The following is a 26,181-nucleotide window of genomic DNA, read 5'->3' as shown; positions in this document are numbered from 1 at the left end:
TGTGTCTACATCACCAACTTTCTCAAAGTTGTTTGGACCAACGCGTTGATGAATTATAAAGAGAGCATTATAATCTTTCTTCTTTGAATCTTTATGTGCATCCTTTTATTCATCTGCTGCATTTTTGCCAATTGGTGTTACTCCATTCTTCACAAGATCCCACATGTCTTGATAGTAAAAGACAACCTTCATCTACTTACACTAATTATCATAATTCTTACCATTCAAGATTGGAAGATTTGTTGGAAAATCACCCATTTGGATGAGAAATCATTGCTATATACTTCCCAAGAATCGTAGTCAGTTCTCTAGATATCAGATGTTGGAAATTGCTCTTGACCAAACGAGATTCAATCACTTTCTTGATTGATTCACGATTCTCGTTCCTCATTCTTCACTCGAGTGATTCAACCACTCCTTGGTTGCAAGACTATTCTTTCGCATAATGATTTGAGAAGAAAAAACAAATCTTTAAATGAGAAAAGAGAAATTAGGTTTTAGGAGAAAGGGGAAGAAGAAGGATTAGCATATTCAAAGTTTCTCTCTGCCTTTTAATTCGCAATTGTACAATTAGTGTTTTAGGAACAACAACCGTATGATATTCAGTGCCTCTTCCTAATCCTAATGACTTTATATTTAGGAATCTCTCTAAATACGAGAACCCCTCTCACTTTCTCGCAATCACTAACCCCTAGTAATCAATTCTACTATTAACACAATGATTGTTGAACTTATAACTCAACTAAAACAAACCAACAACTATACCAAGTTAGTGAAACATAGAGTGATGTACAATAGATTCAACACTAATCTTTATTATGGCATTAGCGTGGAATACAAGAAACAAAATACTCACAAACCCTAGGCACTAAGAAGTTAGTCTAGCCCAAAAATCCAACACCTAAACATGACAATTGAGTCTCCTTATAAGAAAATCTTTTGGGCTTTTCTACTTTGGACTTCTGAATTAAATTCGTCCAGAATAATAGGTAAATTTGTTGGATTTGATAAGCTCCATAAAATCTCCAACAAAAGATATGATTTGTTATATTTCAAATTCAAACTTAAATCTCCATTTAAATTTGATTTTATCTTCACAGCTTTCAAACAAATCACACAAACATTGCTAACCAATCTGCAACAAATATGATTAAATCTCAATCATAAATTTTGCACCAAGTAACATCCATCATGACGTGTTGATCAGGGTCATATGTTGCATTACTCACAAGTTGAAGCATCGTGTTCAACATGTTGCATTAGAATATCCAAATTAACTCTCTTTATATATCTCCTTTGTAGAGTAAATTTTTTATAAATATGTGTCTGAATCAATACTGCAATAACATATGTTTGTTGTCAGAGACCAAATGTTGCAGCACACATGTTGGAACATTGTGTTTCACATGTGTCAGTTTTGCATTAAAAATAGTTTGAACATACTCCATGTTGTTTTGCATAATGCAGTCAATTCAAAAGGACTAACATAAAGAATGATAAAAGAATTTTTATCATTATCATATTTTTAATTTTGTAAATACTATAACAACATATATTATATTTGAATAGTTCGCCTAAGCCTTCTAAAATCATTCAAACCCCTCTTCAATACAATTTTTTAGTTCGCTCAAATTAGAGGGATTTTGATTTATGAATAAAAATAAATTTTCCAAAATCCTCCTTACCTAAATCCTTCTTTTTTTCCACTCAATTTTTCTTTTTTTTAAAAGTCCTCCATCCATTCTTCTCCAAACTCTCAAACAAAGGCTAAGGAATTTTGTCCTTTCACCCTAAAAAATGTGATTAGAGCTTAATCTAACTCATTTTTACAAAATCGGCTTGTAAGGTGATGAGTGACAAATTTTATAAACTCTTTTCATGTTGTATATTTAATTAATGTTGGATTTGAAATCTTCCCAGTTCACCCTCTCACATACATTCAACACGGTTAGATTTGATTTTATGATATAAACAGGGGAAGACCCGAGTTGTTAATATGTGGGCTTGATTTTTATAATACACTCCCTTGCACCAATACTATTAGGCCTAGTGCACATATAAATTGTGGATAGCTCGAATTGATAGGCTTGTGATATCATGGTAAAATTAGAATTTGGCTTAACTCATCCTACAAAATCGACTAATAAAATGAGAAATGACACTTTATATAAACTCTTTTTAGCCTTTATATCTAAGCGAGATTTATTGAAATTATACTTTTAACAATATATTTTGATAGCAAATACATTAGTAGTATTAACAAAATCAATAACATGTTTTCGATAGTATATTTTGATAGATTACATATATAAATAAAAGATTGACGGGTTAAATATGTTATTGTTCCTCATAAAGATAGTCATTTTCATTTTAATCCCTCTAAAATTTTCCTTTAATGAATGGTCTCTTTAAAATTTCCAATCCATACTTTTGGTTCATCCTGCTAACATTCGTTAATAGAGCTGATGTGGCACAAACACGTGGCAATGCTAGCATGGCAAAGATGATGACATGGATGCCACATGACATTTTGTTTCCATTTTATATCATTTAAATAAATATAATTTATAGCGACAGATATTTCTTCACTAAATTTGTCGTTAACATGTACAGAAACACAAAAACCGTAGCTAATTTGTAGCTAATTCAAACACAACATTCTTAAGATTTAGACTTCATTTTTTTCATGATTTTTTGCAAGAAATTTAATCACATTATAAGGATCTCTCTCACAACAATTTAAATTTGTTTGACTTTAGATGAATTAAATATGATTTTTTTACGAGCTGATTTTCTTTAAAACTGAAACACGGAAAAAAAAACATTAGCATATGATTGAGTTTTAAGCTATTATTTTTCAAGGACTTATCTCATAACATATATGAAGTATTTGCAAGCTTTCATTACATTCCGAATAAGTCTTGATTTATTTTGATTTTTAGATCAAAATACATATATATGTTTCAATCAGAAAATCAAAATAAATCGAGATTTATTCAAAATATCATGAAACTTTTAAAATAATTTGTATGTGTTATTATCTAATTCCTTGCAAAATATTAGCTTAAAATTCAATCATATTTCAATGCTGCGTTGTTTCTGTTTCATGAAAATTTGGCGCTTAAAAAAGTCTTATTTAATTCACCTCATGGCAAAAAAAAATCAATTTTTATGGGAGATATCCTTATAATTTTATACACTAATGTGAAAAAAAAATTAAAATATGTCAGTTTTTTTACGATCAATAGTGTTAAATTTCTCATTACATCACTTGAAAAAAACACATTCATATGTGTTTAGATAAAAAAAAATAGAGACTTATTTGAAATGCCATGAAAACATTTAGATCCTTTTTATATGTGTTATGATATAAGTCTCTGCAAAGTATTAGTTTAAAGTTCAACCATATGTCAATGTTTTCGTTTCATAGAAAATCGGCGTTTGAAAAATTCATATTTAATTCATCTCAAGTCAAAAAAAATTGTGAGAGAGATCCTAATGATGTGAGAAACTTTCTTACAAAAAAAAATGTAAAAATGAAGTCTAGGTTATAAGAATAATGTGTTTAAATTAGCTAGAGATTAGCTACGAGATGGCTATAGATTAGCTACGGTTTTTGAATTTTTGCATGATGTTCATGTTATCGCTGAATTTAACGACAGAATATTAGTCGCTATAAATTAAATTTATATAAAATTGAGACAAAATATCACGTGGCATCCATGTCAACAGCATTTTTGTCAAGATAACATTGACGTGCGTTAGTTTTTTTGCACCCCAATTTTTTACCACTGAGATCCCACCATATCTTAAATAGTAGGATCATCATTGTCATTATAATCGTCATGCATTTATCATTTGCTAACCAAAATACAAAAAAAAAATTGTTGTTTGTTGCTTGTGTCTCAAGACAAGAGACTGGTCAAGAAAAAATTGAGCAAATTAGGGTTTTGAAACCCACAAAGAAATTTAACATTCTTCTAAGATTCAAGGGACTCTCTAATCAATACCAAGGTCCAAGGATGGGTCAATGCAAGATCAATCACCTTCAAGATCATCAGAAGCTCAAATTAGGGTTTTTGACCTAATTTCACTAGAGGGTTGACTTTTAATCAGGAGATGGTTCCAAGACTCAAAATGTGATTCAAGGGCATCCAAATCAACATTATAGTCCATCCATATCATTCATTTGAATAAGAAAGCTTGATTCATTTGGAAATCATAAAACGGTGGTTCATTTGGAAAAAGTCAATTGTGCAAGTCAACCTTTGACTTTTGAGAAAAATAGTCAACTATGGATATTCAAGGATCCAAATCATCATCATATGGATATCTAAGACATTTGATCAAAGAAAATTCAAGGAATTCATCAAGAATCAAAAAAGTCAACAAAAAGTCAAATTAGGGTTTTTAAGTGTATTTTGACCTAATTCATGGATCTCCAAATTTTGCTTACACACTCAAAAATATCCAACATCAAAGTTGTAGATCCTGGCAAAACAAACAACTTATCATATTGGAACTTTTTGCAAAAAAATGATTATTTTGAGAGATATGGAATTAAGAAGATAATTTTCAAAAGACTTGGAGAAATTTTCAAGTGTTTTACTTGGATTTTTTCTTAACTTTATGACCATTTTTCTCAATGATCCAAAAAGAGTTTGAGGAAACTTTTAACTAGTGAATTTAAGTATGTAGCAAGGGCTTTCCAAAGAGCTAAGTAGCAGGAAAATCCATGGCTTTATCAAAGAGATATGAATTTGTCAATAGGGCACCATGAACACTTGAAATAGAGCATTTTCATGAAGAACAAATTCCAAAATTCATCCAAATCTGTAGGAATCTCTCAAGTACAGTCATTTTAACTTGTTCAAGAGGCCATAATCAGAAGATTGCACGTTCTTTTGAGCTATGGACCAAGTATTTTATGCATTGTCCAAGTTTCATGCCATTTATAAACTAAAGTCTCCACTTCCATTTTAGAAAACCTAGCTTTATGCACAAAGTCCACTCCTTGAGCCACTACGATGTCTCCTCTGCATCAAAAGCAAATTGAACACCACAAGCAAGCTCTCCAAACTCAGAATAAAGTCATGGAAGCATGCTTGAACTTGTACCTTGCCATTGGAACTCCAATTTTCTCATTTCTTCACACACAAGCAAAGAAGTACAAAGTCACATGGGAGCTTCAAAACTCTGAACTTTTTCCTCCCACAAACCCTAATTATTTCCTATAAATAAAGAGTATTACTCCCTTGATCAATTACACCAGAATTCTCCAAGTCACCTATCACTTGAAATTCTCACTTTTCTTGTCTTTGCACTTTTATAGTGATTCTGAGTTCTAGCAATTATGGGTGTCAACCAAAGGTTTGGGAAACTTCTAAACATCATTTTGAAGGTGTTTATACCTTCCATGACCCCTCAAAACTCCCCTAACCAAAAAACACCAATTTCACCGCTACAAGTGTCATGTCAGCTTTGTAAACAGACGTTAGTTGAATGGACCAAAAATATGGATTGAAAATTTTAAAATAATTATTCTTTAAAAGAAAATTTTAAAGAGACTAAAATTAAAAATAATTAATTTATGAGGATCAATATTTATTAATTTATTTTTAATTTTGTAGTTAGGAATGGCAAGCAGACTCAAACCCGCGGGGCCTACCCGCACCCGAACCCGAGTCAACGGGTGAAAACCCGAATTGACTGGGTTTGGGTTTGTGTTCGGGTGCGGGTTTGAGTAGTGTGAAATCCGCACCCGAAACTCGAAATTACACTCGTTGGTATTATTTTGCCACCCGAACAGCATTTTGGTTTAGGTTCGAGTTCGGATGTCAATTTGGTGAATTCTTATTTACCCAACTCAAAAAGTTAGGTAAGGTTACCTTTAGTATAAAATGCATTGAAAACATGAAACAATTAATCTATATAATAAATAATTAAATACATAAAAATTAAATGGTGTCATCTAATTGGTGGAAGGTACACTACCCATCTTTTTGTGATGGGTAGAGAAGTTGTCCCCTACCAATTTTAGATACGGGTTTGAGTAGTGTAAAACTCGCACCTGACCCGACTTGTTGTCATCCATATTTTTGTAGCTCTAATTTAAAGAGTAACATCCAAATACCTGAGTAGAAAACTTTAGCTGAGTATACAATCAAATTAATATATCTCGAATAAGCCTGAGTGTGAATATTTAAAAAAGAAAATCATTGACTTCATTAAAACAAAAAGACATGTGGTCCGTCGATAATTCTCCAATTTTGAAGCTCTCTTAAATGTTGTACCTTCATAGTTAATAGAGTCACGAACTTCACGTTATTTGTATTAAATGTCACATATTACCTGAAGTTGCATATTCCTATACGACAAAATCAACCATTCAAAGCTGAAACACAAAATAATGAAAAATATAATCGTGAGAGCTATAGATATAACTTTTTTTTTGACACATATTAAGCTATAGATATATTTAAAACCCAAATGTTGCACACAAACCCCAATAAGGTTAACTAACGTACAATAATAATCTAATCAACTCTAATAAAAAACTAATAACAACTTGATTAAGACAATAATTAAGCTACATCCCATTCGGGTTAAAATTACACAGTTTATTGTAAAAACCCTAAATTTAAGCACACACAATACCAATTGTGGCGGTCGTGAACCGCTCCGAAGCAGACCTTTTAACCAAAGAAGAAATCTCCGGCGAAAGAGAACCAATCTCAAATTCAGGAGCTTCTGGTATAGTAGAAAGAACCGATCCAGATTTATCATAAACCACGTAGAAACGCTCATTAGAAGATTTTTCTTCCACTGTGAAACTATTGCTGCTTGAAGAAACGTTGGATTTATCATTGCTTGACTTGAAAACGGAACGAATAAACTTCTGAAAAGAGCGAGAGATCTTGTACGGCTTCCTCGAGGTAACCGACGTAGAAGAAGACGACGAAGAAGATGATTTCTGAAGAATTGTGACCCGACGTTCTGGTAAATGAGACATTGAAAGTGATCTGTTTATGGCTGAGTCAAGCTGGTGTTTGAAGGAGTTGAGTTCGAAAGAATCATAGAGAGTGCTTCCACAATCCCACACAGTTTTGTTACTGTAATTTGACTCTTCTTTCTTTTCTTTTTCTGAGAGTTTCTGTTTCTCCATATATATGAATAGGATGCTTTTGTTTTTGTTTCTTGTTTGAGTAGAATACTTAAATACTAAACAGGAGCGTTATTTTGGTTGAGAGAGAGTGTGACGTTTTTTGATATTGATGCTTTTTCTAACGGTTGGTGAAGGATCAAACAGATTAGTTATGACTTGTGTACCATAAAGGCTTACAATCACGTACTACATGTATGAACCGTAAAATCTCTTTCATTATGTAGCATTTTTTTCATATGTATTGCTCATAGTTGTTAACTAATCATTGGTCAAATGGAGATGTACATATTTCTGTTATATATCACCTTCAGTTCTTTATATTTTAATGATATCTTCCATGGATACATGATTAAGCAATTTGTCACTATTTTATCCTTATCCAAGTTATTGGAGTGTTTACTTTAAAAAATTTAAAGGAGAATTCTATGATATCATTTGAATTTGGTTGAGTGACCAAAAAAAATGGGTTAATTTTAAATTAAATAAATATAAAAAAAGTGATGTAGGGTTAATTTTAAATATATTAAATATAAAAAAAGTGATGTAGTGTCAGTTAAATATTGGGTATCATCGTAATAATGTAATTCTATGGGTGAATTCTTATCTACCTAATTCAAAAAGTTGAGTAAAGTTGCATTCAGTGTAAAATGTCTTGGAAACAACAAACAATTGTATTATTTAATAAATAAATAAATATGTTAAAATTAAATGGTATCTTGTGATTGGTTGAAGGTACACTACCCAACTTTTTGTGATGGTTAGAGAAGTTGTCCCCAATTCTATGTCTCACATTAATATATTATTATGTCAAATTTTATTTGCAAAATAATAATACCTAAAAAATATAATTAATAGTTAATGAATATGATACAAAACACACAATTAATATAGATATATTTTAATATTTCTTCGTAGTTAAAGCACAAGTTTAACAAACGTTGAGACTGTCTCTGAAATTCTAAAACAGTATGAAAGGGGGGCTTTGGTAAAAAATATCCACAATTTCATATCATGAGGGGACGTGAAGAACACAGACATGAGCTCAAACTTATTGCGAACGAAATGAATATACATCTCTGATCTTACCGAGCAGATCAGGTGGCCGGCAACAAAGAAGGCTCGATATCCGGAACGGTTGAGAGGGGAAAAATGGTTGTACCTGCAAGGCACTCCGATGCCGAAGTAAGTATGTGATCCACAAGGTACAACAAAGTGAGAGAATTTTGGGGTAAGAAAAGATTACCTTGCCCTCTGGGATTAGAGGGCTATTTATAGGGTATCCCTAAGCGAAATCGGCTCCTCTTTCTAAGGTGTGGATTTAGGTAACGCATGAGCTGTCCGCTTACCGGGCACGAGGCTCTCTCGTGGTCGGTTGTCTTTGGTGTTTGCCCGGAACGGGCCGGGGGAGGTTGTCACGCGTGTGTCCAGGGTGCCTTGGGCCGAAGGCTGGATTGGCCCAATAAGGGTGATTGGGCCGGTCCAGAACAATCTCAATGTGTTTCGTTAATATTGAACTGGGTTACTAGAGAGATAGATGGCATGACGTTGGCATAATAAACCATGATGGCCTTGGGTAACACTTTTCTAAACCCCACGAAATCAACGATTAATTGAATCATGCTAACACAACCACAAGAGTGTCACACTTCATAAGACATCACAATTATCCTGCTTCGTAACACGGGTTACCATAATGAACAATTAAACTACACATTTTATACCTAAGATGCTACACGGCTTCCAATATGTCTAATTTGTACTTGGAATGTCACACGGCATCCAACACATCTGATTTGGGTCAAGTACTATAAAAAAACAACGCAACGGATTTATCATTAAAATTTACTTAATACTTCCACAACTAAGGTTGAGCCTTAAACTCTAACATTCATAACATCATCAAAAGATAAGTGTCGTCAACACTCAAATCAACATCTTAGAGTATCACCATAAAATTAATAGCAGATACTTCAAAATACTCAACAAAAGAAATAAAAAAGACAAGCGTCAACCTCAACCCAGTGTTACATGAATCAGAGCATAATCCCTACTACTTAAAACGATAAACTGAAACAAGCTCCAAAAGCTAACTTCCACTTACTTCCTTGGAGTCTACTCATGAGTATCTGCACGTTACCCACGTGGAGGCAGCATTCAAATAGAAGAGGTGAGTAATAATAATCAATCATAAATAACATATGAGAAAAGTAAACTTCAACAATTCTAGTCTACGAATCAAAAGCATCAATACAACATATACTCACGCCTTCATTCATCATGATAGTTCACACATAATCACATAGTAATCATCGTTAATCACCACATCATATATCATCAATCCAACATATGTGGTGTCACATAGATGTTAATGCAGCGACACTAACTCAAATGCATGTGGTATCAATTATGAACACCTGGTTCATTTTCCTCCATGATCCCCACCATAGGATTGATTCCCTCTTGGAACGGAGCACATCACAAATCTCTACCATCACCATAGTAACACTTCACTAAAATTGTCGGACAAGGAATTCTAGTTACTCGCACTTAATCCATCATCATAGAAACAATGCCACATCATAAAGAGAACTGAAGTTCTCACATCATGGATGCATGAACTCTCATCATGCAACAACAAAAACACACATAGGTTCGAACTTGGCTAGTCAAGTGTGTCCTCAACATCATATTCATTATTAACATAGCATTTCTATATTTGGACATGCAAACATCACTAATACATCATCATAATATCATCATAATAGGTCATCATAGCACAACATTAGCACAATAGTACAATAACTCATTAACAAAACATATAAACAATCAACTTCCTAAAAATAAAATACATAGAACTAATACTCGAAAAATTAACCTATCTATATCATATTATAGTTCAGTGTGTTAGCTTTCTAACGCTTTGAACGGTGCTCAATTTGGACTTACGGGTCAAAAGTTGCATCCGTTCTGCCATTACTTGGTACATGCTCGCTACAGCTCGCTTAGCGAACTCGTCACAGAAGAAAAATAGGTAATTTCTCTACTATTTCGCTACAGCTCGCTTAACAAAATACCCCAGACAGTAAACTAGAAAAGTGTGATTTTCGCAGTTGGAGGCTTTCCGGACCTCTGACTTCGATTCCGTAAAAAGTCTCAGTCTCAAAATTCATAATACTACCATTATATAACATTTATAATAGCCTACAACACCTATTTATAGGTCCTAATATCATATATATATATATATATATATATATATATATATCATGCAATCATCAATTCATATATTTAACACATGATTCATGAGCACATGATACAATAATTAAGATACCACGAAATTATTGTCATCAACAACACCACACAACATGATCATCCAACATCAATATCAATGGATTTTTATCAGTTGCATCAATAATCATTATAATCAACAACAATCAACCCCTACATCTACCATTCACCCATATCATTCATAATTGACAATCTTTACCCACCCTTACCTTAGAACTCTCCTAGAATTGCTTTTCTTTGAACTCTATGGATGGATACCTCTTGTTCTTCTATACCCTAGCCTCTTTCACCTTTTTCTCTCTATTTCACGTATGGTGTAAATTGACCTCACTTTTCTCCTTATTACCTTTTTATTTAGTAACCTTGGATCCTTTTATGTTTTTCCTCATATACCATCACTTATCCTCATCCAGTTACCATCATGCCCCTAAAATCTCTACACATTCTATTTATTTATTTCTCTCATTATTTTATTAATAAACCACATGAACTAATATTTAATAATTTTTAACAATTTCTAATTACTCTCTACACCTCACCACATGTTCACACACCCCTACTCCCAAACTTATCTAATTAAATCATCAAGAATATAATTAAATAAACACCACAAACTCCAATTAAATCTAATAAATTGATTTCTAGGAAATGGGGTGTTACACCTTGTGGATGGGAAATGTAACTTAAGAAGAAGGCGAATTAGGAATTAAAAATTTAAGGGCTTTTAACTTGGCACTCTTAGGAAAATGGTCTTGGAGATTAAAATTTGACCCAGATGGTCTATGGCAAAAATTTTAACAAAGAGATATCGATTAGGTGGAGGAGGGTTAGGTGTAGGCATTGGAACAAGATCCACTTGGTGGAAAGATTTTACTGAAATAGGAGAGAAAATTCAAATTGATGAAGACAGTTTGATGAGGGAGGAAGTTAATGGTTTAGGATATTCAGTAAAAGAAGCATATAAGGTCTTAAGAACAAAAACTGATGCAACAAGCAGGTCCAACTCAAATCTAGCAAGGGTTTGGCTCAATGTGATACCAAAAAAGGTGTCTATTTTGATTTGGAAAATGATGCAGAATAAATTGGCAACTAAGGATAATCTATGCAAAAAGAATGCATTGTGTTAGGAATCATGGTATCCATGAAAGGAGGGAGAGAAGAGCTTCAAAATACTTGCATGAATCAAGATAAAATGTTATAAAATGAATGAAATGTATCCTTCTAATGAGGAGGTTACAAGTATATATACTGCTATCTCACTATGACTAATATGTAATAACCTATATTTCTAATAGTCCCCCGCAAGTTGGAAGGTGTTCATAACACTTCCAACTTGAAATAAGCAATCCAAAAATACATCAAATGGAAAGAAAATACAAGAGAAGTCGAAAATACATCGACCAACATCAAAGCCGTAAAAGGCAAAAGCTTAACCATTAAGTAGAAACCACAACTCAAGGCTTAGTCACTTAATAGAAGCACCAAAGCCTAACCACCATAAGGTAGAAGCACAACAAAAGCCAACAAAGGGCACAAAGCTTAACTATCATAAGATAGAAGCACATCAAGAAAGCCAACAAAGGGCACAAAGCTTAACTATCATAAGATAGAAGCATAACAACAAAACCAATATAGGCTAATCACCCTCACAAAATAGGGCAAAAGAAAAACTTCAAAGCCAATAAGGCACCATCAATGCAACAACAAAGAAGTGTATCAAAAAACCCAAACTAGGCTTCAGTCTTCACAAATATAGAGAAGTTGCTCCATGAAAGAACCACAACTAACATCTCAAATTGGGCGTCTCAAAGCTTTACATAATCTCCTGATGCACAAGCACTGCTATCACAGTAATAGTATGTGTTTCCCACACTCCTTTCATATACCTCTTGATAGTTGCAACACTTCCTCAAATTAATAACAATGCTCATCAAATTCTAAATCTTGTTACGTGTTTGACACCATAAGCCATTTGTATTCACTAAGATTGGATTCACTTGTTGCAAATATCATGACTTATGTTAACCAACAATCAAATATCCCATTTGGTTGAAATTAGAACCATCCAATACAAGCATAAAACAAGGCTTAATCCCAATACGTGTAAATTGCACTGACAGTAACAAAATGTCGCAAGCTTTCAATCCATAGGCACCAAATAGTAGCAACAAGATGAGTATTCAATTCATAAATCCATGTAAATCTTCCTTCACTAACACAAACATACAACACTATATGAATAGAAATGAACAAGGCGATTACCATGTATCGCAGTATCAATGCGACGAAATACTGCGAAGGCGCTTGTGAAGTCTTTCAAACAGAAGTGAATCAATCTTCAACACAATCTGTGAAACCTCCAAGATTGATACGAAAAATCAAAAACTACTTAGAATTATGAAGAATATGTTCGCAAAATGTAGCCCAAGAAATTGCACATTGTAAACAAGATTACTACTCCAAACTTAATTCACAAATGGAGTTCAACTATCCATAAGACATCAAGGCAAGCAACAACCCCTACAACAAAATTGAAAGCCAATAACAGAGACAAAGTGTTTCTGACTTGTATCGATGATGAAAGACAACGAAGCACGAAAGTTTGACTCTGCAACCAATTTCTTCTATGATGACAATGCCAATACCACTCGCAAATAAATCCAAACTCAAGAATTGTCTGATTGGAACAACCGCAAATCAGAATCACTTTAAACCACGACTATATGGAAACGATGCAAACGATAACGATGTCAATGGTGTTTGCAGTTGTGAGTTGCCGCTATCTCCGACGAACGACCGAACCAACATCGTCAAAACAGAGAGAAGACAAAACCAAAATATGAAAGAATCACCATCTTTGCAATGTTGACGAAAGAGGTAGGGAAGCAATTAAACGAAATCCTTCGAAGCTTGTTAAACTAAGAATTGAATTGCAAGAATCTCAAGTAGAAATTGAGATATCATAGAAACACAAACAGAAATGGATGCTTACACCGTCAAATCGCAACAGAAAGTTGATGCTGGCATCATCAAATCTCAATACCGGAACCAAAGGCAATATCGAATACTTCAATCAAACCTGCAACTTGAATCTCAAACAGAATCTGTGTAATCTCAAAGCAGAATTGCGAGAATCAGATGTAAGAAAATACAATTGATCTTGAAAAAATACAACCCTAAGATTTTGGGGGAAAGAAAATTGGAACAAAAAAATACAAACAAGAATCAAATCATCAACGAAAGATGATGCCACATCAAGGAAATTCGAAACAAAGAGATAACTGAAACTCCTCCAAGAAATTGAACGAAAACGAAATTGAGAAAAAAAATGGATGATGAATCTGTAAACATGAAACAACAAGAAAATGAAAGAAAAAAATTCCATTTTTTTTCTCAAGAAAATGCAGCGGAAATTTTCCTTTCAAGGTGGATACCAACCAGGCTCTGATACCATGTTAGGAATCATGGTATCCATGAAAGGAGGGAGAGAAGAGCTTCAAAATACTTGCATGAATCAAGATAAAATGTTATAAAATGAATGAAATGTATCCTTCTAATGAGGAGGTTACAAGTATATATACTGCTATCTCACTATGACTAATATGTAATAACCTATATTTCTAATACATTGGATCACAGTAGCGTGGAATGTGTTAATGATTGCGGTAAATCGGAGTCAATAGACCATCTTACGTTAGAGTGCAAAAAATTTTTGAAGGTGTGGTATCAGATATGTAGTTGGCTAGGAATCACTGCATCTTTAGAAAATAACTGTGAAGCTCATTTAAATAAGCTTGAAGGGTTGAAGGGGTGGAGTAAGGCGTATGTTTTGAGGATGAAAGTTATATGGAGTGCTTGTGCATGGACAATTTGGAAAAGTAGAAACGAGAAGATATTTCGTAATATAAATGTTTGTGTTGATAGAATGGTGGAGGAGGTTAAACAAAAATCATGGAAATGATTATAGAGAAAAAAATATGGATTTAAAATGTAACATGTATCAATGGTTTAGTAACCCAAAGCCTTTCTTTTTTATTTTCACTGAAAACTCAATTTCTTGTTAATTTTCCAGAATTAGTAATTTGAGTGAGCTGTTCTGATTGCTTGTGTATTGGCGTTGTTATAGTCTCTGTTTTACAGTGTTTGTCAGCATGATATCTTATTGGTTGAAGTTACATTTTCCGCCTAGGCTTAGCTGATTTGATGCAGAGGTTGATAGTGTTAACTTGTGATTGGTTTAGTCATAATGTCTCAGCATATATCTTTTTGGCCGCAGTTTTGTTTCACGTTTTGGCTCGACTGATTTACTGTAGATGGTGATAGTTTTAACTTGTAATTAATCGTTTCAGGTAGTTGCGGAATTGATTAATTGAGTGTATTCAAATCAGTTGTGCCTTCAAGTCGATAACTTGGTTCGGGAGTCTCGTTGTAATATTGTTTTTCGGGTCTGTGCTTTTTATATGTATGCTGGTAGATAAATATGGAAATCGAGTGGTGGATATCAGTGTTTTTGGGTGTTCTTGGAGCCTTAGAAGGTTTTACAGTGGCTGATTTTTAGTCCTAAAGGTAATATATAATCATAGTGCTTTGGTCTGAATTAGGTGGGCTGGAAGTGGTTATAACTTTGAATTTTGATTTTGGTGTGGTTTTTGATTGTGGTGTTGTTTCTGTATAAGAGGATTTGATTTTCAAGTCTTAGAACAATATGATGTTGTATCATTTCCTGCCTTTGCCAAAAAAAATGTGACACGCACATGATTAGTTGGAATAAGGTAATCAAACCTAAATAATTTATGTGTCTCACTTTTAAAGAATAATTATATGAATAAAAATAGATTATTTTTAGACAAAGAGAATAACGGATCACCCACTTAGAAAGATTTAGGTATTAATTCCCCTTTGATCATCATGTGAAATATTTGGTGTTTTAGAAATAAACTTGTCTTTAATGTCAACATACTATGCAGAATTCGACAATAACCACGATGTTTCTGCATCTTCGAGCAATTTGACAAGCCTTTGATGTTATGACATCAATTCATGTCCTTTGCCTTTTTTCGAGAGATTTCCTAACAACATGGAAATGATGAGACTATAGCTCTTACTGTAGGGGGCATTGCTCTTATAAATATAATAAAATTATACTTTTGAGAACAGAGTCATTTTTTAGGATGTGTAAGATGAGCTACATCACAGGATCTCAATTTTTTTTTGGTTTAGAAAGTAGTTAAATAGGGTCTCATAATAGATTTGTCATAGTTAAAAAATGACTAAAAAATTAACCATATTTTTTTTATCATAACTTATCTATAACTAACCAACACATGACCTCTAAAAAATTAAGATGGCCTATATGATATGGACCATTTCAATTTTCATTGTGTTAATGTGAGAAAATATAATGTGATTAATCTCAAGATTAAAAGTCCTTCTAATTATATGATATGGACCATTTTAATTTTCATTGTGTTAATGTGAGAAAATATAATGTGCTTAATCTCAAGATTAAAAGTCCTTCTAATTGATATTCAATTTTGTTGGAAAATAAGTTTTAAGAAACTCCTATGCTAGCCTTCTAGTAACCATTGTGAGTGCACTGCTGATCGCGAAAAAATGGGTATGTCTATGATTATGACTGCAAGTGCACAGTCTATCGCGTAGCTTTAAAGATTATCGAACCCAAAGGACTAAGAATCGACCTACGATACTTAATTGTTACTACGTAAATCTAAGGCTAATATCTGATTAATTAGGATCAGACGGGGGAAATAGGGAAATAGAATTAAATTGAATTAAGAGAGAATTATATCGGTATGCAATGGTCGGGCGTCGGGGATTTTGTAAACTATCAACGTGAATCGTAATTTAAAATATCTTTCCGTAGAAATCATTAGTTTAAAAACCTTCCTCTCACACTCTCGTGTTTATTGATTACGATCTTATTATTAAACCTAAGTGAGTGCTCTCGATGTGTCAATTAAAATTTAAAATAATTTTTGAAAACAAATGAAGACTAATTAACCTTAAAACGCTCTCGTTGTATTTAAGGTTAATGCTTAATTCCTACTGTCCAATTAAAATCTCAAACTCTCGTTTTTATTGATCCTAACTTCTATCGTTTTTAACTCTCGTTACAAAATGGTTTAATTAAGTATTAGAAATTATAACCAGATAAATAGATTTTCATTAATAAATTACGTCGAAAGCATTACTAGATTCTCTCAGTTGTATGACTTTACATACCGGTAATAAATATTTAGCCGGGCATTATTTTAATTAACGGATCAGAACAGATATAGCAGATAAATAATATTCCAGACATAAATGGCCAATACAGCATAAATAATAAACAATAATTAATACTGAAAACAAAAACCTGAATTAAATTGCGGAACTGAGAATATCAATTTGGTAGTACCAAATCTTGAATCCGAAACTGGAATTAAATTGCAGAAACAAACTCTATTCCTAAAACTAAATCTAAATTCTGAAGCTGAAAAAGAAAGTTGAATTGCAATAGTATTTCCGGTGTGGAATCTATTGCTGAAAAATGGTTGGGAAGAAGACTTGAACTGAGCTGGAAATAAAATACAGAGAAAATAAATTGACGGCAGTAGGGTAAAAGCTTCGTCCCTCTTCAAATCTTCTTGTTGGGTATTTATAGAGTTGCTTTAGGAATCTTGAATCTTGAATTGTTTCGTCTCAGTGCTGGCTTTACGGAGGAAAAATAGGCGGAGAAAATATAGGGTTGACGACGCTCTCTTCTGAGTGTGAGTGTGTGACTCACGTCACACACTAAAGAAAGGAAGTGTGCCGACCGGTAAGAGGGGGTGACGAACGGCATGGCCTGGTGGGTGCCACTCGTCGTGGGCCACTTGGTGACGCGCATCCTCCTTCTTAGGCTGCTTGGTCCGTGGGCCTGTTTCTTCTTGTTTGCGCCCCCTATCATTTTAAGCACCCCTTTTGGTCTTTTTCTCTTCATTTTGGCTCATTTCTTTGATTATTTTCTTTGCAAGCCTTGATTTATTAAATACCTGAAACAAAACAGAAATACAGGCATAATATGAAATAAAGTAATATAATCGAAATAAAATAGGAAAATAATACATATAAATTAATCTAAACATACGATACGTTTTCGTGTTATCACTTGCCCATTAGATGTGTTGCATGATGTCAAAACTTAGGAAAGCTTTAGCATTTCTGTACATTGAACGGTATCTTTGAGTCGTTATGTGTACTATGCATTAGGGATCGTAGAATGCACCTAGAATATGTTTGAAATATGTATCATGCATCAAAAGTGAATTACATAGCATCAAAAACCAGTTGCAAGCTTGAAGAATTAATTTTTGCTCAAAATACAAGTGCATGTATCCACACATACATTCTTCAGGTCAACACATGTACTTCAATATTGAAGCATGCGGCTTCTATTTGTATGTGTCGACACATACCATTTCTTAGGTCGACACATACACTAGAAATTACACTTATGTGTCGATACATCCATATTTCAGGTCGACATATATGTTGTTATTTTGAAGCCTATAGTCTCTATTTGAATTTTTCAACACATAACCTGATACAGGTCGACACATGAATCAATACAGGTCGACACATGCTGTTTTTTTATAGAAAATTTGCATCTTTTTTCACATTTTAGGTTTCCCTCTTGCCTCCAACTTGCACCACTATAAATACATCATACATGCATCATTTTCAATTTGATGAAACTATAAACACATACTAAGATTGCTCATCATCCTTAACCTCTATGCATACACACAAACAAAGTATACATAATCATTCATTATTTAGGTGTCATTTAGACTTGGTTGATAATGTTCCATTTAGATTAGTTGTAACCTAAGGTTGGGTTAAGAATCATATACAAATGGCCAGCTAGTATCATCAAAAGAATTGAAACCTGGATGAGAAAAAACTTCATTTGGAGTGGGAGTTTGGATAAAAAAACAAGCTTGTTAGCGTTGCTTGGAAGACTTGTTGTAAAAGCATGAAAGAATGTGGTATTGGTTTGAAATCTCTCAATACTTTCAATGCAACTACCAACCTTCATATGTGTTGTATTTTTCTCAAGGATAATCAAAGTTGGTTTTCTCTTCTTGCTTCCAGAGTTAAAAGAAATTGTAGAGTCATCACTTACTCCATCAAATATTCTATTTGGAGTAGTATAAAATAGAGTTTTAGCATTGTTATGGAGAATAGTCTATGGTTAATTAGAAATGGATCTCGGATTAATTTCTGGCCTGGTAACTGGATTGGAGAACCTGTTGCCTTCAAGTTCAAAATTCCTGAAATTTTCCATAATTCTCTTACTACTAAGGTTAATGATTGGCTGGTTAACAGGTCTTGGGCTATTCCATATAACATTCAAGCTGCTATCCAAAATCTTCTGCCTCTTATCTCATTTGTGCACGTTCCTGAGTTGGATGTTGATGATGTGCTTGTCTGGAAAGGTATTGAGAATGGTTCATTAAGTCTCAAGCAGACCTGTAACTTCATTCAGAAACCTCACCCTGGTGCTTCTTGGTCCTCGTTTCCTCGGGATAGAAACACTTTTCCCTCGCATTCCATGCTTGTTTGGAGATTCATTCACAACAAAATTCCAACAGACAATAATCTTTCTTTAAGAGGTTTTTCCTTTCCCTCTACGTGTTCCCTCTGCAAAACTAATCAAGAGACCTCCTGCCATATTTTTTTCAATTTTCCTTTTGCTAGGCACCTCTGGAACTGGATGAAAGATAAGCTTCAGGCTCAAAATCCAATTCACAATATGTTAGATTGCAACACGGTTTTAGCTGCCAATTGGTTCCCTCAAGCTAAATATGTCATTATTTCTTGTGTCACCAGTTTGTTTCATCAGATTTTGCGTGCTAGGAATCTTGCTAGGTTTGAGGACATCAAAACTCATTGGAAAATTGCACTATCATTATTACTGCTCATGCTAAGTTGGTTGGAAATATCAATTCTAGATGCTCCACCTCTTCTATCTCCAACTTCATCTTTTTGAAAAGGTTTTGACATTAATATTCATCATAGTAAGCCTTTGAGAACCTTAGAGGTTCTTTGGTCTCCTCCTCCTCTTGGGTGGATAAAAGGAAATATTGATGGATTTGGTAGAGGTTCTTCCTTGTTGACTTCTTGCGATGGCATTTTCAGAGACGACAAAGCTTGTCATGTTAGGATTTTTTGTGCTTACCTTGGTGCGGGTAAATCGGAATCGGTTGAATTATTGGTTTTTATAATTGCTATTGAGAAAGCTAGAGAGCTTAATTGGAAGAAGTTTTGAATTGAAACAGATTGTTTGCTTGTGGTGAAAGCCTTCTCCAATTCTATTTTTGTTCCTTAGAAAATCAAGTCTCGTTAACTTAGTTGTTGGTCTTACATTCTTACCATTGATTTCATGATCACTCATAATATAAGGAATCGATACTTGATAGATAAATATTTGGTTTGTACAGTGTGTAACAAATTGAGTGTGACATCCCTTACATTGTCTAGTTTAAAATTTTGTTAAAAACAATTGATAGCTTGATTCTTACTTTTTTTCCAATACAACTTTATTTATTATACCCAAACCACGTAAAGCTTTAACAAGAAAATTTATAAATTGGTAACTTACCCTCCTAGTCCTAGAATCAAAATTGCAAACTCAAGGTTGTTCTTTCCTTCACAACACTTCCAACTAAAACAATAAAATAATAAAAGTAAAAGCCCTTAACAGCAAATAGAAAGTCACGGATTACACGTATGCGCGCGCGTATATAACACTTTCATTTTGATTTAAAACGAAAAAAAAATCAAATTTTCGTTGCTATTTCTGTAATTGATCACCTTCAATGGCGTCTCAAGATTCAAAACCTCCGAATCACGCGTTTCTCAGTATCTGCAAATCTCTTATCGCCGGTGGAGTCGCCGGCGGAGTGTGAGTGTTTCACTCCGTTTTATCCTTTTCAATTCGATTCTGTTTGTGATTTCTTGCTATCGTGTTTTCACATGTGATTCGATTCTGTTTGTGATTTCGTGCTATGGTATTTTCATGATAGTTCACGAACAGCTGTGGCGCCTCTAGAGAGATTGAAGATTCTACTGCAAGTAGTTATTTATTTCCGATTAAGTTAGTGCTGATTTTTTCTTACTATTGTTGTTGTGTTTGGTGAATAAGATCGTTTTGAAAATGCAGGTTCAGAATCGTCACAATGTGAAATACAATGGAACAGTTCAAGGCTTGAAATATATATGGAAAACGGAGGGTTTTAGGGGATTGTTTAAAGGAAATGGAACCAATTGTGCTCGTATTGTTCCAAATTCAGCAGTCAAGTTCTTTAGTTATGAGCAAGCATCTAAGTACGTTATGCACATCAACTGTTTGTTTTTTTTCATTTATATCTTTGGTAAATTTGTTACTTCAGTGTTCATCTGATTACTGTTTTATACTAATGCAGGGGTATTCTAAGTCTCTATCGGTTGCAAACTGGAAATGGTACTGTATTACTTCTCCCTTAATGATCTATTATGCATCTAGTTGATAGAATATTTTCTTCATCATGGCGCGGTGATCTGATTATTTTAATCTGTCAATTTGATGATACCTTTAAATTTTCTCGATGAGTTTCTTATTTGAATATGGTTTTTTTCTCCACATTAGAGTTTTTGTATCCTTCGATTTGCATTTTTTATTCATGTTATTGTTGGGAGTTTTATCAATCTTTCAAACTTCAAGGCTATGTCCACATTTTTTCCTTTTTTGCAGAAGAAGCTCAACTCACTCCTCTTCTGCGTCTTGGAGCTGGGGCTTTTGCGGGAATCATTGCAATGTCTGCAACTTATCCTATGGACCTGGTGCGAGGACGCCTAACTGTACAGGTATTGTCAAGAAAATTCTTTCTGAATTTTGATTTATATATATTTAGTTCTTAAATTGTTGTCTGTGGAATTTGAGGATAACTCATTGACTATCCATCTGTGTTGGCTATTAAGTTTAATTCATTTTCAATGATTCTGTAGACAGAAGCATCTCCTCATCAATACAGAGGGATTTTTAATGCTCTTTCAACAGTCTTCCGGGAAGAAGGCGCAAGAGCATTGTATAAAGGATGGTTACCTTCAGTCATAGGAGTTGTAAGTAACAACTATTATTTTTTCAATAGATATTATGCAGATGAGCCCTGTCAGTTTTGAAACAAAGCTTTAAATTGCATGCTCCTGTAACTATGTTGTGTGCAGATACCGTATGTGGGTCTAAATTTTTCTGTATATGAATCTCTGAAAGATTGGTTGATTCAAACAAAACCACTTGGAATAGCACAAGACTCGGAGCTAAGTGTGACCTCAAGGCTTGCGTGTGGGGCTGCTGCTGGAACTATCGGCCAGACAGTCGCATACCCCCTTGATGTCATTCGCAGAAGAATGCAGATGGTGGGATGGAAAGGCGCTGCTTCCGTTGTCGCTGGTGATGGGAAGGGGAATCTTGAGTATACTGGCATGGTTGATGCATTCAGTAAAACTATAAAGTATGAGGGATTTGGAGCTTTATACAAGGGCTTAGTCCCCAACTCAGTCAAGGTTAGTTGATCTGATAGGTCATTTGCATAAACTAATTACTTTTCATGTTCATATGCTTTATGTTTTGAATCATTTATCTGAGTGAGTGAGTAGGATTAAATTTTTCAGTTGACTAGTCTTATCTTTTCCTATAGGAATTTAGAGTTTTGGATACATAATTGAACAAAAACATGGAGAGAACAACTTTTTCACCAATTTTATCATTGAAAACAAAAGACCCACATTAGTTCAATTTTTAGGACCGATTAGTAATAAGTGGTTATACAAAAGATCAGCATTTTCAATTGCAATTATGCTCTATTAATTTCAGGTGGTCCCTTCCATTGCCATTGCCTTCGTGGCATACGAAATGGTCAAGGATGTTCTTGGAGTTGAAATGAGAATATCTGATTGAAGATTTAACAATTGTATGATGCTTAAGGTTTGACATGTGAAAATATTTTTTTGTAATTATATTTCATTATTTTCACTGATTTTGTGTAAATAATTAAAAATGAAATAACAATCCTAAGTTGTTCTTATGGATTATTTTCTTCAAAGTTCAATTTTACTCAAATATGGTGATGTTATTAGTGATTATTTTTGTGTTTCATTGGCATACAAATACATATAACGTGAGAAAGTTTACATTTTAAGTTCAACAAACTCACTTCATTTTCTTTATCCTCATATCTAACATCAAATCCTTCATATAGAGACAACGATCACGGTGAAACTCGGTCAAAAAACAAAGCTGTCTTATTGCTTCCTTCTTATTCTCCCCAAGGCTAACCAATTCATCATCTTTCTCTTTCAGTTTCTTTTCCAATTTCATCATTTTACTTTCAAGTTGAGTCACGGTTTTCATCAAATTCATTTTTTCTCCTTCCATGCTCATATCAGCTTCTAATTTCAACACCTTTTCTCTCAGCATCCTAATTTCATCTTCATAATCAGCGATTTTTTCCTCAAACATTTTGCTCTCTTCCTCGTACTTTTGCTTTGTCGATTTGTAAGTGTCTTTGTTTTCGTTATTCAGCAGTTCTGCAACATGGACCCTCCGATGCAATAAGCGTATATTGTCTTCCAATTTTTGTCGAATTCCTTCTGCCAATTCTCCCATTTTTCTTTCCATTTTTCTTTCCATCATTTGTTTATTCATTTTGGAATGTTTATTCTCTTCGTGTGTTAGATCAATGGTTTCTGTTAGCTTCTTTATCGTTTCTGAATCTTCCTTTTGACTTTGCTCATTTTGTAACTTCAACTCGCTTTTCTTTTTTTGCAAAGCATTTATCTCCCACATTGCATCTCTTAACTGTTCTTCCAAATCCTTTTCTTTGCTGCATTGAGATTCCAATTCCTTTATCCTTTCAATGAAACATTGGTTCTCTTTTAACAGATTTTGTTTAGTTGAAACAGTTTCAGCCAAATTCTCCTCTAAGTTTTTTATCCGAATCAAACTTTGTGAAACTTTTTCCCTCTGATTTTCTAGTTGATATTCTAAATCGGTATTCTTGTTGCATGCAGATTCAAGGTCTCTTAACTGTTCTTCCAAATCCTTTTCTTTGCTGCATTGAGATTCCAATTCCTTTATCCTTTCAATGAAACATTGCTTCTCTTTTAGCAGATTTTGTTTAGTTGAAACAGTTTCAGCCAAATTCTCCTCCAAGTTTTTTATCTGAATCGAATATTGTGAAACTTTTTCCCTCTGACTTTCTAGTTGAGATTCTAAATCGGTATTCTTGTTGCGTAACGACTCAAGGTCTCTTAACTGTTCCTCCAAATCCTTTTCTTTGCTGCATTGAGATTCCAATTCCTTTATCCTTTCAATGAAACATTCTTTCTCTTTTAGCAGATTCTGTTTAGTTGAAACAGTTTCAGTCAAATTCTCCTCCATGTTTTTTATTTGAATCAAATATTGTGAAACTTTTTCCCTCTGATTTTCTAGTTGAGATTCTAAATCGGTATTCTTGTTGCATACAGACTCAAGATTTTGCTGCATAACATTAACTTTATCAGTAAATTCCTTCTTTTGCTTCGATGCTTCATTTCTATAACGTGTTACTTTTTCTTCATTTAGTGCATCTGAAGTTTTGGACATTGCACGTTCCTCATTGTTCTTGAGTTTCTCATGTAACTCAGACAGTACTTTTTCAAGCTCAGCATTCTTTGCGCGTATCTGTCTCACTTCATTTGCTTCTAATTCATTTGTTTCTGTTGATTTTTGAGTCTCGAGAGCTTCAAAAGTGTTGACTAATGGGGAATAACGTTCCCTTTGTGATAATCTTGAGCTGAAATCTGGAAATTCTGTGCCATCTGAAGATAAGTAGTCAGAGTCTAAGCTACAGCAAGAGAGGGAAGAAGCCCTCTTTATTCTACGATGAGCTCCTTTCATATATACTCTGGTAAGACGATCGTACGGTACGTCCAGTGACTGATACTGATTGTAGATGTCCTCGACTAGTCCCTCAAGTTCTGTCTCATTCCTCGAGTTGTCTTCTTTTTGCCTTTCACCTTCACTCTTAATTAGCTGTAGGACTGTCGAGAAGTTGTTTTCAATATCTGCATGAGAATGAGAAATAAATCTTGTTTTATATTATTCTCTTAATCTTAATGTTCTGGAGAGTCAAAATGTGTTCAGACAGTATTTATTTTCTCGTTCATTATCTGTGATATTTCATGTCCACTTGAATCTACAAATGTTGCTTCGATAAGACCTTTGTAAAGAATCGTTTGGATGCAAGAAAACTCTATTGACGTCTATCCAAATACAGCTTTAACCAAGCATGAAATCGAAGTTGAGGTGCGAGAAAGACAATTCAAACTTATGTATGCATGTTCACAACAAAAGAATATGCACCTGTTTTGGTTCTTCTGAGCTCTTGAGAATTTTCGGGACAAGTTTGATTCCCAAATGACAGAGATAATTCCCTCAAGTGTTTCTTGATCATCCTTTAACCATTGGGACAATCCTGAAATTATGAAGAGAAATTAATTTTACAATCAATAAAATTCATCATTTTGCGATTATTTTCAGCTTGGAAATACAAAATTGGCATGATAAAAATTCAATTATTTCATGCATTTGTTGATATTTTTTATAGCCTGTTTAACATTTAATTTTATGGCTGACTTTTGATACATTACATTATTTAATGTTCATTCTGTGTTTCTCTTATGCATTGCAAATTAGAGAACACATTTTCTTCAACAAAATGTAAATAAAGCATATGTGATAATAGGTTTCAATCAATTTCAATTTTTACTCAAATATATATAAATACATAATGATAATCCTTATGGTACCTGGGAAATGGAAGTTGATATCCACCAACGTTAAAGGATTCAGAAATATTGAAAAGAAAAAGGAAAAGCAAAAAAAATAGTAATTTTGGGGGTGAAATAAAAAATAAAAATGAAAGGATGTCTAATAATAAACATTTTGTCGGTAAAAAATTATTATTCTCGTAGTCCTGATTTTTTTTCTGGTAAAAATATTCGGATATTTTAGGTGCCTCAGCATGCCATTAATCATTTAAATATTTATCTATATTTATTTTTGTTTTAGAAAATCAAAGTTCATAATTAACATTTTGTTAAGAGTTGCGGACAGGATGAAATATAATTTTAACAAAAATAAAAACTTGTGTTAAAATAATATATTTTCACTTTTTATTATAGAATTAATTATTTATTTGCAATTATATTAGTTAATTAATGTATATTGCACTTTGCATATATAATTATGGAAATGTCGTGAATGCTTGTTTATTCTCATTAGTGAACAAGCTTTATTAATAGAATGCAATTACAATTAGCAACTACTAACTGTCTTACTTAAGCTTTATTAATAGAATGCAATTACAATTAGCAACTACTAACTGCCTTACTTAACTTAGCCAAATAAATTAGTTAAGCTATGACAAATTCTCCTCTTAACTGAACATACAACATTTTAGTTTAATCATTATCGACTTATGATGAATTTTTGCATAGAAACACCTCATATTCTTAGGAACAACCAATAAGAAGTTAGCAAAATTTTAATTTATTTAAATTTTAAAAAAAAAATTATTTGGATTTATGGGTAGTTCATAGTTGTGATTATGAAAGAGAGAAAATTTTGTATTTGTTTTTTAATTAATTAAAATTTTGTGACC

General features: G+C 33.4%; 3 protein-coding genes across 3 annotated transcripts; 1 reads left to right on the top strand and 2 right to left on the bottom strand.

Annotated features, from left to right (window-relative positions):
• Window positions 1–6,459: 6,459 nt before the first annotated feature.
• LOC131647082 (uncharacterized) lies at window positions 6,460–7,212 on the bottom strand. Its single transcript, XM_058916996.1, has one exon. The coding sequence runs from the start codon at window positions 7,163–7,165 to the stop codon at window positions 6,641–6,643; it is 525 nt and encodes a 174-aa protein (XP_058772979.1). The 5' UTR covers window positions 7,166–7,212; the 3' UTR covers window positions 6,460–6,640.
• A 13,004-nt stretch (window positions 7,213–20,216) lies between these two features.
• Window positions 20,217–22,581, top strand: LOC131652492 (mitochondrial adenine nucleotide transporter ADNT1-like). The gene is made up of 8 exons (XM_058922350.1): window positions 20,217–20,402; window positions 20,524–20,572; window positions 20,661–20,824; window positions 20,923–20,960; window positions 21,231–21,343; window positions 21,485–21,598; window positions 21,704–22,042; window positions 22,353–22,581. Exons 1-8 carry the CDS (start codon window positions 20,317–20,319, stop codon window positions 22,434–22,436), a joined length of 987 nt encoding a protein of 328 aa, XP_058778333.1. The 5' UTR covers window positions 20,217–20,316; the 3' UTR covers window positions 22,437–22,581.
• A 6-nt stretch (window positions 22,582–22,587) lies between these two features.
• Window positions 22,588–25,377, bottom strand: LOC131652491 (COP1-interactive protein 1-like). The gene is made up of 3 exons (XM_058922349.1): window positions 25,328–25,377; window positions 24,882–24,993; window positions 22,588–24,583 (listed from the first exon to the last, which is right to left on the bottom strand). Exons 2-3 carry the CDS (start codon window positions 24,970–24,972, stop codon window positions 22,689–22,691), a joined length of 1,986 nt encoding a protein of 661 aa, XP_058778332.1. The 5' UTR covers window positions 24,973–24,993; window positions 25,328–25,377; the 3' UTR covers window positions 22,588–22,688.
• Between the last annotated feature and the right edge of the window lie 804 nt (window positions 25,378–26,181).

Source organism: Vicia villosa, linkage group LG2, assembly GCF_029867415.1.
Source record: "Vicia villosa cultivar HV-30 ecotype Madison, WI linkage group LG2, Vvil1.0, whole genome shotgun sequence".
NCBI lineage: Eukaryota > Viridiplantae > Streptophyta > Magnoliopsida > Fabales > Fabaceae > Vicia > Vicia villosa.
The sequence above is the reverse complement of the archived record's forward strand: the minus strand, read 5'-3'. Positions and strand labels throughout refer to the sequence as shown.

Excerpts from the sequence above, each read along its gene's own strand:
- LOC131647082 (XM_058916996.1), bottom strand. The coding sequence starts at position 7,165 with ATGGAGAAACAGAAACTCTCAGAAAAAGAAAAGAAAGAAGAGTCAAAT.
- LOC131652492 (XM_058922350.1), top strand. The coding sequence starts at position 20,317 with ATGGCGTCTCAAGATTCAAAACCTCCGAATCACGCGTTTCTCAGTATC. Across the intron at positions 20,403-20,523 it reads GGTGGAGTCGCCGGCGGAGT|TTCACGAACAGCTGTGGCGC; the intron begins GTGAGTGTTTCA and ends TTTTCATGATAG. Across the intron at positions 20,573-20,660 it reads GATTGAAGATTCTACTGCAA|GTTCAGAATCGTCACAATGT; the intron begins GTAGTTATTTAT and ends TTGAAAATGCAG.
- LOC131652491 (XM_058922349.1), bottom strand. The coding sequence starts at position 24,972 with ATGATCAAGAAACACTTGAGGGAATTATCTCTGTCATTTGGGAATCAA. Across the intron at positions 24,584-24,881 it reads GCTCAGAAGAACCAAAACAG|ATATTGAAAACAACTTCTCG; the intron begins GTGCATATTCTT and ends ATTCTCATGCAG.